At 38.5% G+C, this 13,804-nt stretch overlaps 1 protein-coding gene across 1 annotated transcript in view; it reads left to right on the top strand.

Annotated features, from left to right (window-relative positions):
• Positions 1 to 4,029: 4,029 nt before the first annotated feature.
• Positions 4,030 to 13,804, top strand: part of GPSM2 (G protein signaling modulator 2) — a 17,764-nt gene continuing 7,989 nt past the window's right edge. The window contains exons 1-6 of the mRNA XM_009984380.2: positions 4,030 to 4,303; positions 10,477 to 10,698; positions 11,783 to 11,918; positions 12,410 to 12,552; positions 13,094 to 13,217; positions 13,501 to 13,616. Of these exons, the coding sequence (XP_009982682.1) occupies positions 4,242 to 4,303; positions 10,477 to 10,698; positions 11,783 to 11,918; positions 12,410 to 12,552; positions 13,094 to 13,217; positions 13,501 to 13,616 (803 nt within the window). The 5' untranslated portion in view covers positions 4,030 to 4,241. The remainder of the gene's footprint in view (positions 4,304 to 10,476; positions 10,699 to 11,782; positions 11,919 to 12,409; positions 12,553 to 13,093; positions 13,218 to 13,500; positions 13,617 to 13,804) is intronic.

Raw genomic sequence — 13,804 nt, 5'->3', positions numbered from 1 at the left:
GGCCTACCTCTATCTGTACTTCCCTCTAGTAGCTTTTGAGTCTCTCAGTCAGTGATGACTTCATTTGGCAGATGCTTCTTTCCTGTAGTTTCATGAAAAATAGCAGATAGGTAGAGAAGGCATTACTTGCTTCTCTTCTTTGGGGAAAGGCAGAAAGAATTGAACTGTTAGATCCTCTGTTTGTCAGCCCCCGAGTGACCAGTCAGCCTGTATCAGCCAGTCAGCCGTGTAACTATGAACCCAAAGGTACGGGTTGAGGGAGGGAGTCAATGAAGCTGCAGAAATTTACTGCTTTAAGGAGGTGCAGGGGAAGAAACCATCTCTCTCTCTCCAACTGCATTGTGATTATTGGGTCTATATACTACCAATAAATAGCAGCATCAGCTTTCTGTTGCTTGCCAGTTCATTTTTCACTTGTATGGAAAGACGGTGTTCTATCAGAAATTAAAATGAAGGGGTCTACTGTAGACTTTCAGGCTAAGAACTGCAAACTAATTAAAGTGATTGTCTACCGTTATGGTAAAAATCACAGGATCTAATCAAATCTTTTCTGAAATGGAAAATGCCTTAAAACATGAAATGCTTCTGGAAGTTGTAATAACTAGGACAACTAGCTTGCATAACAGGCTTTTGAGAAAGAAATTACATCTATTGTTTTATTGCTGTCAGGAACTTAAAAAATACTGATCAGAATTGCTGATGGGAGAGTCTTGGTTTCTTCTTTCTTGAGAGAGAGGCAGCCTCTCAAGTGATGAATCTTACCATATTCATCACTGATTCGGTTCAGTGACATTAATGGAAGGTTGAGATGTTCTTTCTTTGAATATCATCTTCTAGGCCTTGGTTCCCTTTCTGAGAACACTGATAATAATTTTATGAGAAATGCTGAATAAGTGTAAGCGTGTTGGGGTGTCACTTTTTAAAGCGTCATTGTGTGGGATTCCTTTCAGTATGTAACGTTAGTATTTTACCATTTTTTTATTTCATTGTAAAATTTGTAGAAATTAACTTAATAGATTTTATGCCATTTCTGAGAATCAAGTTACAAGTAGTTTCATAGAATTCAGTAAGGAATTCAGTCTTAAAATCTCATGTTGTGCAAACCTTTCCAAGCTTATATATATAGCTTCTATATAAATCTGTGATTTAACAGAAAAGAATGAAAAGTAACTTTTTGACAGTGATGATAACATTCTTTAGATAAAGTATTGAATTGAGGCGAATTTAGCTTTTTACTGATGGTTGAATTGGAGATCCTTTAGCTGTCTGTAGACCAGGTGGATAAGCCCTAAATATGGCTCACCATTTTCTCCTAGTAAGGGTTGATAAAGTACGTGTTTTGTCTGTTGTGGGGTATAAACTGGCTGCCACGTTTGATTGCCTAACCTCTGCCTTGCTTTATTTGGTTTTAAAAAGTGGGGTGTTGGTGCTGGTTTTGGTATTGTACCGCTGTGTAATTAGTAACACCAGTTTAGTTAATTTTCCACTTCTGAAGGAGGCCCAGTCTTTTTTCTGTGTGCTTTTTTCCACTACTTTGAAATTACAAATAAGCTAGGACCTCCTGCATTCGATGGCTGGAATAGTAAAATCATGTATTTTAAAGTTGTGTATACAATTTCATTTTCTATTTATGCTTTCCTGAAGGGCAGCTCTTTAACATGGATACAGCTTTTGCATTGTGTAAAGGTGTGAGGAGAATAAGTTTAAAGCAGCTACTTTGCGTTAATACAGATTCTTTTTCTAGTAAGCACCAAATGCGTTTTTCATGCTATGTGCAGTTTTAATTAAAAATGCAAGTTTAGGAGAAAGCTCGTTTCACTGTTACATTTGCTGAAAGAGTAGAATTTCTGATTTCTGTTAATTGACTAGGCTTTTCTGTTGAAGTGCTGTGTCCTCTGACTCAATTTGGTGTTGATCACAGGCTCAGGAGAGGCTCGGTTACACAGAGAGATTCCGAATAGTTAAGGTGCATCAATGGAAGGAGCAGGACTTGACCTGCTATAGCGTTAACACTCCCAAAGCCGGTTTGTGTCAGAGATACTGTCTGTGGAAGGGTTCATCAATTTCCACCGCCTGAATTTTGGATTCACCACTAATTAATACGCTTTAAGTTTGCTTACTGATTGCACGTTGGCTTGGCTGAAGGTGTAACTTGAGATCCTAATGAGTTACACGTGAAGGAAGTGAGGTATGAAGACCAGGCCCAGTAATTTTTGTTGGATCTGTGATGACGATGTATTGGCCAACTCGGGTGTGTCTGTATCACCCTCCTAAGACCAGGAATGTGCTGGTAAGGAGGGAAGAAAGCAGGAGTAGTGGTTCCGGCTGGTGGGAGATGATGGCATTGGTCAGAGGATGAGGTTAAGTAGGAGGACAGAAGCATAGCTCAGATAAAATGAAGTTATCAACAGCGGATGTGAAATTTACTGCTAATAATTCATGATATTTTAAAAAATGCAGTAATTTTGATATACTTTTAAATAGAACTCTAGTTTTTTATTAAATTTGGCTTTTTATTTTTAAAAAAGATTCTTAAAACAAATGATATGGTTAATGGCAATTACAGTATAAATATACAAACAAATTACTGCAGTCGTCATTTCGTGATCCATGGCAGTTGCCAACGTACGCACTTGTTCGTTTGTGGTGTCTAGTAATTTGCACAAGTCTATCCATCTATGGAAGAGAACTTTCGATTCCCTTGCGTTAGCTGAGCAGCAGGAATGCTCATGGATGATGACTGTAGGCTGGGTGGCTTACAGATATCTGCTTGCATGAGTTACCCGATTGGAGGTTCGGACAAACTTCCGGAGAATAAATACTGTCACACAGTCTTCCCAGTGTGTGGGTTGCAGTGGTATTGTAAACTGTATGTGTCATACTTTGTAATTGCAAAAATACACCCACACCCACTTGTTGGTGCCACATAATTCTAATGATGAGCATGGAAAGGCAAAATAGTTGTTTGCTGGGAAGAATGTGGATGGTCTGTTTGAGGGGTGCTGTCAAGGTAGTGTGATGGGAAGCATGAATCTTCACAGCTGGTGCTTGATAAAAGCGGGACCTGCATCAACAACTGAAAGCAGAGGGGTTGCGTTTTCCTTCTGGTGGCAGTTTTAAATCTGAGCTCTGTTCATGTCTTTTGACATCTGTGCCATCTCTTGATGAAATACGCATTTGTGAATTACACAACTATGTTTACTTGCTAAGGAAGGTAATATTAGAACCGAGAAATACACATGTCAACTGCTCTACTAAAAATAGACTTAAAAGTGGGTAAACTTCTGAATACAGAGTTTCTTTTCTGTCAGTTTTTTCCCTGGCAGCCCGGACATGTGCTGGCTGCTGCAATCCATTTGAAGCAGGGTTTGGAGCTTGTACGACCAATGCTGCAGCATTTCAGAATGTGAAGCCAGTGTTAAAAAAAACCCAAAGAAACAAAAAAACCAACAACCCCACACACTCTTTCCTCCCTTTTGTTTTGGGAGCGGGGAGGGGAAAGGGGTGTAGAGCTTGAATGTTTGCCAGCTTCTGTGCTCGTAACGTTCTGTGTGGGATGATCTCCAGTATGGATGATCTCCAGATGGGATTGTGTCAGCCAATTCTGGCTACTGTGGGACTTCAGCAAACTGTACTGAAGTACAGCAGTACTGTTTACGTGCAGAGCAGTTTGTGATCTGTTTTACATTATGCCTTTCATTCTGTAGCTTTCATCCTTTAAGCTTTTTGCTTGGAACTTCATGAGGCCAAAGAACACTAACAAGAGTAAATTACTCAAAATTTCCAACAGAAAAGAGCGCGTTGGTTTTTGTTCAACCTTCTTTGAATTCTCGCTTGCCTGCACGAATCGCCATATGTATGTGGAAGATTTTGGCTCTGGCTTTAAGTCCTTGATTGACGCTTCCTGCTTGGTAGGAGTAGTGTTATGCGTTGACATCAGCTGCAAATGGTTATGAGTTATTAACTGACTATGAGACTTCAAGCCAAGCATCTTGTGTTCCCTTTGCAGAAACGCAGCTGAATGGAGCTTAAAGGGCCACAGATGAAAGAACTTGAACACGTTTCTGAAGGTTTAAGATGTGTCTGACAGTGACCTCCTTACTTTCAACAGGAGCTTAGGATCTCTTTACTCCAACTTATTAATATACTAACTGGAATGGTGTTCTGACAACAATTCTCCATAATAAAGTACTTACCCTACTACCGAACAATATTATTTTCTCTACTGATAATGCAACTCAATGGAGGAAAGTAATGTTTTGATAAGCATGCGTGAAGATCGTTCCTTTCACGTGCGATACAGGTAAGACTGTATTAATTTTAGTATGGATAAATGCTGTTACTAACAGAAAACTACACAAGTTGCAACAAAGACTTTGGTGTGTCTGTTATTAGTGTTACTGAAACTGAAAGCTAAAATAACTTTTTTTTTTTTTTTGTCTTCTCAATTCTTGAACTAGGAAATTCAATTTTGCTATATAGTAGATTATATTAATATAGTTACATGATTGTATAGTAATGGAACTGTGTGCAGTTGCAGAATAGTACATGATTGTCTGTATTTCTTTGTAGTTCTGGTAGAATGATATGAAGATAATCCCTGCATGGAAATACCTGCTCTCTCGTCCTTTAGCTTTTGGGCTGCATATGCAAATTGTTGAGTTTTGTCTGCTGAAGTTCTCTGTCCTTGTCCCATTATTGCTTCTATGAATGATGAATTTTTAGGTGTGCTGTCATACAGAGCAGTATTTTCCTTGCCTAAAATAAAGATATTTGATTGATAGATAAAAGCTGCTTTGATACCTTGGAATAAAAAAGTACTGTTATTGCAAGTCAAGAAGGCTTCTGACTTCCCTTCTGAAAGCTTTTATAATTTTTCTGCTGGAACACCCTTTACAACGTGCAGTGCTAACGTGTTCTCCCTCTAATGAACCTGAACAACAGAAGCATTGTGTCGTGCATGGTATTTGGATGGCTGGTGTTTGGAAGGGTAAATCTTGCAGCTCATTCAATAGGAGGGAACACTGGAATGATTGTTTTAAAAACAAATAAAAAGCATGATTCTTGTTGTGTGCTCTCCCCACCCTCTTCCCTGTTAATCCTTGCTTCACAGGCCCTTTCCTCGCTAGCTAACAGGAACAAAGCACTACCCTTATCTGTAAGACAGCACGTGCTAATGCTGTGGCTTAAAACTAACTCTGAAAGCATTCTGCCAGTGTTAGGTTGCTTTCAGATTGAGCTGCGCTTCTGTTTCATAGAAGTCAGTTCTGGTTAGCAGCTCAGTCAGCAGGAGGAGCTTTTTCATGGTCAGCAGGGAGGAAATTAGCAAATAAACTGTGATTTACTCTGCTCTCTTTGTTTTGCTGAAATCTTTATATGGCTTTGACAGCAGGAATCCTGAAGCGTGTCAGCACGATTTCTGCTGTTCTAAGTGTTTCTTGAATGTACCTAACTCCAGCGTTGGTGTGACTTGTTTACCCACGCTGCTGCTGCTGCTCTTGGTCCTCCCCAAGCAACTGTAGAAGATCCTTGCTCACCCTTCAGTCAATGCAGGAGCTGTTCAGGGTACTGTTGTAGGAGTGAATGGATGAAGAAAGCAGCCTGGCCAATTGTCTGGTTTAAATTGACAAGCCAAAAATAACTTCAGAAAAATTGGCAAGCACAGTCAGGGCAAAATGTCTTACTACTACTTTATGCTGTATTTCAGTACAGGCTTGAATGATACTGATTAACAGTAAAAATATTAATGGCCTTATGAAACCTTTCTGCAAGAACTGTAATCTGATGAACACTTAAAAAACATCAAGGCATAATCATTTTAATTTTTAAAAAATATTAAACTTTTCTAAAACTTAGAGAAACTGCAAATTAATTCAGTATATTGAACTGGAATTTGTGATTATTTAATAGCTATAATTTGGAAATATTTTATTTGGTTGTAGTTTAAAATTTAATGCAGGAAAGAACAAGTAATAAATTACTGGGAGTGGTGCTGTTATTTATCAGTGTTTAAAACTTCTTACCTACAGGTACTGTCCCAGGCTCGTTTGGCTCAGACTGCTTTTTCCTTCCCACTGGTATTCCAGTAGAACTGACTTTAAAAAGAAGCTGGTGGCCCACTTCTGAGTAAAGGCTTTACTGTGGGCCTGGTTCTTACTGTGCAAGCTGTTTCTTTCTCCCCACTGTTGACCAGTATCACTTTAGCAGCTATAAAAATGCTTACACTGGTGGAAGGAAGCTATTTGGTATTCTTGTGTTGGTGAGTGACTGAAAATAAAATGCCGATGTTGTTAAATGGAGCTCGTAAGTGATCTACAGAGTAAATATTTGTAGAACTCGCTTCTCTTGGCCTGCTAAATCCATACACCAAAAACTTGTAGCTGCTTTTATCTTGACTGGAGCAAAAGAACCCAAAATTCAGGTGTGTGGTTTCTTCGTGTGTGTGTGTTGTTTTGTTTCTAAGTTTGCCGTCAAACTTAGTTTGACTAAACGCAGTGTTGCAGTGGAGGTGTAGTTCAATTGTTAGAAGTGGTCAACGTGGTGTGCGTCTGCATGATGTATAGAAACCAAGAATAAGGGCAGGAGTCAGGAGGAGTACGAGATCCTAAATTAATTGTGTTTAAAGATTGTAGTAATTGAGGAGTCTTCTTGCTGCCTTCCCTTGCCTTATTTCTTACTACCAGTTTTCTGTTCTTTATTCTAAGATGAGAACAGCTGGAGGAAGGGAGACTCCAAAATGGGAGAAAAAAAACCCAGGGAGGTTAGAGTGGAGGCATATGCATAGGGTTTATATTCTTGTAAGTACAAAGGTTCAAAAGAGAATGTGAAGAAGGCCAGAGAGAAGGTCATAGAAGAAAAAGAGGGGGAGGAAAAAAAGAAGAAAAGAGATGAGGGGGAGGGCAGGGAGGAGAGAAAGAGAGCCAGGCAAGATGAAAAGCTTAGAGGGACAGATAAGGATGAGGTAGTTTTACAAATGAGAAATTATTCAGGCGATGCCAGCCTTTCAGAGAACAGGTCCTGGCAACTATAAATACAATAACAAAATGAAGCCCTGAGTGAGTATCTCCACAGTAATATCTGGAAGAACATTATCCTGTTCAGCAGGAACAGAATTTCATTGGAAGTACGCGGATGAATGGGCCTTGTTCCCTTCTGGTCTCTGCGGATTCAATGTGTCTTTTGTTTAGCCATTGGGTGTCGAATAAATAAGTAATTCAGTTCAGCCCTGGGAACAGAGAAAGTAATTTCATATTCTCCTTGTAACTATTTAATGACTTCCTAAAACATTGATAACCTGCCGCTGTCTAGTCTGCTGACATGCTATTTAACCATTAGTAGTGACAGTTAAAACAGCCTCTGAGAACGTTCCTAAGATGTGATGGTTTTTTGATTGGAGAGCACCTATATATTTTTTTTTTTTTAAAAAAAGAAAAACAAAAGTTGTGTTAATTTTCATAACAGTCCTTTAAGTAATGGACAAAAAAAAAAAACCACAAACCAAAACTAAACTTCCTCTTAGTCTAGTTTTGGTACTTGATGGATAAGCCTAGCAAACTTTTAAAATCACTAAATTATTTAATACCTGTTATGTAATGCAAATAAAATATTAATATTAGGTACAGGCAACTGTGGAAATAAATATTTCATTTTCTCTATTCTCTTCTTTTTTATCTAGCTTATTTAGACTTTGAAATTGTAGAAGGTCAGTAAGAATGGATCCAAATGGAATTATAACATTAATTTGCTGTACTGATTCTAGCAACCCATTAACACAACCTTTCCAGAGTTGCACTCAAGAGTAGTGTTAAATTTTCGGTTCTTCTTTACTCCGACAATTGCTAATTCCCATTCTCGTTTACTTCCTGTAATTCTGATTGAATTGAAACACTCTAATAGTGGCTGATTTTCATCAGCCTGGGTATAAACCGTAGCTTCATAGTCAGTGATGTTCTGTGTGAAAAAAATCAAATCTTTTGTTTTTATAAGTTGTATTAAGTCTGGGGTTACAAAGTCAAAAGGTTGCGTTTCAAGTTCCTTGATGAAATGGTAATGCTGCCTTGGCATTTGGCAGCCTTTGGCAGTGTGGAATTAATTGAATGCTGTATATCAGGAAAATGACCGGTCTGTAGCATTCTCCGATATTGTCTTTGTACCTTTTTGAACTGTGCTTTTTCTTCATATGTTAGGTGGCTGATGCATCACAGTTGCAAATCAAATCCTGGATTTTTTTTTTAAATGGGATAAATTCACTTAGAAAACTGGAGTCCAGTATAGCATTTTGACTGTTCCTGTATCACATACGCATTTTGCTGAAAGCTTTGCCCTTTTTAGCCGTTCAAGCTAAAAATCTAAATAAATGAGTGTGATTGTGTAATGGTCTAAACCTTTGCACTAAGGAGCACCATATTTTCTAGCTGTCACTTTAATTGGACATGTCAGTTAACATGAGGTGCCCGGAGAGAACCTCTTTGGATAGGATTAAGATTACCCAATGGAGTGTTTTAAGTCTTAAACCTTCAGTTGCTGATGGTGTAATCATTTCTGCCTGTACTTAACTCTACTTAATCATTTCTGCCTTTTTCTGTCTCACGTTCAACACATGCACAATGTAGTAAAAACCAGGTTGCGTGTTATAGCAAATAGGAATGCTTTAACTTCTCTGAGAAGACTTTCCAAACCTAAAAAGACTGCACGTGTTATGGATATCCAACCTGAGAGGTTTGGCCTGGGAAGAACTTCATGTCTGAGTTGTCATTTGCTGTCTGCATCTTTACCAGCTGCCAAGCATACAGCATTTTTAATTGCAAAAGTTAAATATGTCTGTCATCTCATTGTGCTTGAGTTGTGGAATGTCGAAGACCAGCAGGTATGGTACTATTTTGTGTTGGTAGCTCACTTTACTTACGATCCAAATTCTTCTAGTTCTCTTGAGAGTCGGTGGATTTTTCAAAAAATATTTCCTTCTTGCTCAGATTTGAGTAGAATGTTGTATTACCTATTTTTTCTGATTTAGAAAAATTAATTAATGTAATCACGCAGGTATGTTAAATACTTCATCACTACGTCTTGTCAAAACAGCTATCTTCTGGTTTGAAACAGCAAATGTTTGATTGTTGCTATTACTGATCTGTGCATACGAAGGGAAATGGTTTTAGGAATAGAATTCTAAATGGTTTATTCTTACAACCATATCAAATGATGACGTAACAAGGGTATCTTTAATTACGCAAGATGCTCTGTTTCGGAGTGCAAGCCCTTATACTTACTGTGTAATCCATCTTGAAGAAAAATTCAAAACAATATACAAATTTACGAAGTTGATGTCCACTTTTTGGCAATATCAGTGCACACTTTTTAAACACAGTGTCTCTTACTGAGTTTTCTTTTTGAAAAATATTTTAAAAGTAGAATGATGGCATTTTTGCGAGCTTTTAAAAACGCATGTATCTTGAAAAAGCTAGAGAACCATATTGCTTCAAGATCAAGACACTGATGTTGTCTTCCTTCTCATCCTCCTCTCCCCTACCTCCCTCGCATCTCGGAACTGGAAAGTAGGAAATGTTTGTATATAGTCATGAACACTTATTTAAACGTTACCATTCACAGTAGCAAAAAATACATATGAATGTTTTTTGGCAGCTGCGGTTCTCTAACAGCTTCTTTGTTCATTGTTCAAAATGTGATTTTTTTCAAATTCTGCTATAAATTCATTCATGAGTATCTTCTTTACTGCTTGCCGTACTTTGTACCTGTATAATTACACAGTTATTTGCTCCTAATAGTGAAAGTATTCTAATGGCTTCTGAACGATGGCATCTCAGTGAAGTAACTTGAATTGACAAATGTTTGGTTGTTAATTCAATCTAGATCTTTTTTCTTTATGCTCTGAGAATTTTCATGGCAGTGCCACTATAGGAAATGGTGAAGTGCCAAGGACTATTGAATTACATAGGAAACAACTCTGGGAAAAATAGTCACAGTCTTTGATACACAGAAATATTTGAATTTTAGTGGGTTTTTTTTCATAAGCCGTTTTACAGGTAACTATGGCATCAACCTAAAAATAAAAGTGCATACATTTGTCAAAATCAGTATTTGCCAACAATAGCTTGATTGCTAAGTCACTTTTCTGAAGTCATGTAGATGGTGAAAGCTCTGCATTTTTGAATCCTACAGGTGCTATATGTGGACCAAGGCAGTGTTTGGATTTCCTCCCTGAGACTTAAAAAGAAAGAAAAAACAAAAGTTGAGGCTATTTGTTTTAATGTTGTATTTGCTCGTCACCGTTGAAGTTGCCATTTCCATTTCAACGTTAGTTTCTGAAATATTATAGTACAAAGCTCATTGCTTGTGCTGTGGTGCTGACACCCTGTCCGAAACAGAGACCCTCTGAGTAAAACAACCTCCTGAGAACTTGGGTTATTGGACCAAGTACGACACTGAGAGTGACTTTTTCTTTTTACTCAAATTGCGCAGGATGGAGGCTTCTTGCCTAGAGCTGGCTTTGGAAGGCGAGCGCCTGTGTAAAGCAGGAGATTGCCGAGCTGGTGTATCTTTCTTCGAAGCAGCTGTTCAGGTTGGAACTGAAGACTTAAAAACCCTCAGTGCTATTTACAGCCAGTTAGGCAATGCCTATTTCTACTTGCATGAATACGCGAAGGCCTTGGAATACCATCACCATGATTTAACTCTTGCGAGGTAATCTTGTGTCTGTCTTGAACCATGTTCTCCCGTTTCATCCCATTCTTGTAGAGATGAGCATTGACTGTTCGTTTTCCTACCAAAGTCCGCTTTTAATACCGGATAGTGAGTGAATGTGTGGCCATGGCAGAGGGCCAGGGGGTCTGGCAGGTGCCTTGACTGCCCTTTAACGTGGGAGCTAATACTTGGTCTAGCACCATTAATCCTAGTACTGACTGGGGCCTCACCAGGTTGGTGGGTAATTAACTGGCTTCTTTAAACCCACCCTTTCTTTACCTGTTTCTGTTTCTAAAGTTCAGATTTTGCTGGTTCTCCAGAATGTGAAGCTGGCTCTCTGGTTAACTAGATGGAAGTCATTCCTGTTTCTCTGCATAAAACACATAGTACAATATTATGAAATCTAAAAACCCTTATGCATTTTATATGCATCTGACTTTTAATGATTTGGTATGATCCAAGAAGAGACGCAGGCACCTAATGTGCTTAACCTCAATTTAGGCACAAATCTGTTCTTCCCTCTGCTTTAACCTGCTCAAGTGCTGTAACCTTGTGGGAAACTGTTTTGTTGTTCCTCCCCTGGGATCACAGTCCGAGTGGCTCAGTGGCCGTCTTCTGCCTTGGTCCCGTTTAGAATCTAGACCTGTAGTATTACCTGTGAGCTTTCTGGGAACCAGTGTGTCTTGTAAATAATACAAGACTATGGTAGTCAAGTAAAATGCAGAAACAGTTAAACCTCTCATTTCCAACGCTGAGACTGTCTTTCTATGTAATCATTAAGATTTTTCTCTTTATTCTCTTCCTAACAGAAGGGATTTTTTTTTTTTTTAATGTTAAGTAGATGGTCAATACCATGAATACAAGCAGTTGCATAAACAGCACCAAAAAAATTAAATGTCTGTAACCACAGATTGAACAGTGTTTATGTGAGTGCATTTTTAAATATAAAATGAACTGAATAAATATGCATTTGCATGGTTGTAGTCTCTTTTCATAATTCTTCTAATTGTCTACTGTGCAGTGATTATCTACTTCGTTTCAAATTATACAGTATTTACTGGGTGCTTTATTTCTGCAATTTTAGGACAATTGGAGATCTACTGGGAGAAGCTAAAGCTAGTGGGAATCTGGGCAACACCTTAAAGGTACTTGGGAATTTTGAAGAAGCTATTGTTTGTTGTCAGAGACATCTGGATATTTCCAGAGAGCTTAATGATAAGGTAAGAATTGCTTTGGAGTATGGAAGTAAACTGCTGACATGTATTACTGAACCCTGTTGTATTGGTAATGAGTGTGCCACCTTTCAGAGGGAAGTAAATACTGAATATTCAATTATTTCTTCTAGACAGTAAGAATCTGTTCGTTGTAAGATAGTTGTTTGCACCTGGAAGACTATAGATCAGATTAATATTGTCCTCTTTTGTGGTTTTGGTGGTGTGGGGTTTATTTATTTATTTTTTAATTATAATTTGCCTCAAGAATTATTATGTATCTTGCACCTCAAAAGGAAGTAGTACACAAAACAATTTAGTTGAGGGATGTGACTAGGTGGGAGGAAGGTGGGTAGTAAGAACATGTTCAGAATGGGCAGAGCGTGTGTTGAGAACTAGTTAACAAACTTTTTTTCCCATCTGTGGATTGTACTAATAGTTGTTGTGACACAAGACTTTGAAGCATAAAATTTTAATGCCTTATTTCACTTTTGGTTTAGGTTGGAGAAGCAAGAGCACTGTATAATCTGGGAAACGTATATCACTCTAAAGGGAAAAATGTAGCTAGTGGTGGGACTCATGAGCCAGGGGAACTTCCAGATGATGTGAAAAATGCTTTACAAAAAGCTGCAGATTATTATGAGTAAGTAGTAGCTTTAAATGTGGGGGATTGAGAGGATATGGTTCTCTTATTCAGTGGACTTTTGGGAGATTTGTGGTGTCATCAACTAACCTGTGGCATGCTTCTATTCAGAACAGTGGTACCTGGGAGTTTTTTCCCTTTTAAACTGGAGAGTGCACCATTTTTTGTTAGGCCCTCATTTTTAGTGTACCTTTTATTACCTGGTGAATCCTTCCCTTACGTTAGAATCCAGCAGTACTCTTCAACCCAGGCCGAGTCAACGAGAGGACCTCAGTGTACTTGTCTATAACGTAGCTCTGGAACTAGGAGCGAGCACGCCAGCTTCAGTAAGAAGGCAGTTCAGTACCTCACAGGAAACGTTTCCTACTCAGTGAGAGATTTATGGCTGCATAAAGGCCATGAAAAAAGGCCAAAATTAAACACCTCTACCGTTTCCTTTATATAAATGGAAAGATTTTTTTTTTTAATTATTTAAATGACTGTGAGGAATTAAAACTCTTAAAAGTCACTATTCTTCCACTTCTCACTTGCCCCTGAACAGGGAAAACCTGACAATAGTAACAGAGCTGGGTGACAGAGCAGCACAAGGACGTGCCTTTGGAAACCTGGGAAACACACACTATCTTCTGGGCAACTTCAGGAGTGCAGTTTTAGCCCACGAACAGGTACAACAATGTGCTAGTAAGGAATTCTGTTCTAGCAAAGCATCACCGGTTGCTCCTGATCTCAAGTACATGTATTGCATTGGATCTTGCTGCCAGGTTTTTAATGGAAGTTTTTAATCTTAATGGTACGGATTCAAGTCTGGCTGTTCTTTTCAAGCACTGGGGGGCCTAAAGAACAGATATAGATGCACGGTGGAAAACCATGAGCATGTGTTTCTGTATGCAGATGTATGTTACAAAGTACAAAATTCACTAAAACCCACAATTATTTCACATTTTTAAGCGTCTCCTAATTGCAAAAGAATTTGGGGATAGATCAGCGGAAAGAAGAGCTTACAGCAATCTTGGAAACGCCTACATATTCCTGGGTGAATTCGAAACCGCTTCTGAATACTACAAGTTAGTTGACCCTTTATAAATATAATTTATACCTGTTCTTGTACAGTTTACCTCTGTTGTGCCTGGTACCTTAGCTCACTGCAGAATAGCCATCTCTGCAAAACATACTTAGAAAAGAGATGCATTTGTTTAGCAAAAGTAACATTTTTCCCTAGTTGTTCAACTGTTCTCGTTCTTTCAAGGGAGGG

Source organism: Tauraco erythrolophus, chromosome 10, assembly GCF_009769465.1.
Source record: "Tauraco erythrolophus isolate bTauEry1 chromosome 10, bTauEry1.pri, whole genome shotgun sequence".
NCBI lineage: Eukaryota > Metazoa > Chordata > Aves > Musophagiformes > Musophagidae > Tauraco > Tauraco erythrolophus.
The sequence above is the reverse complement of the archived record's forward strand: the minus strand, read 5'-3'. Positions and strand labels throughout refer to the sequence as shown.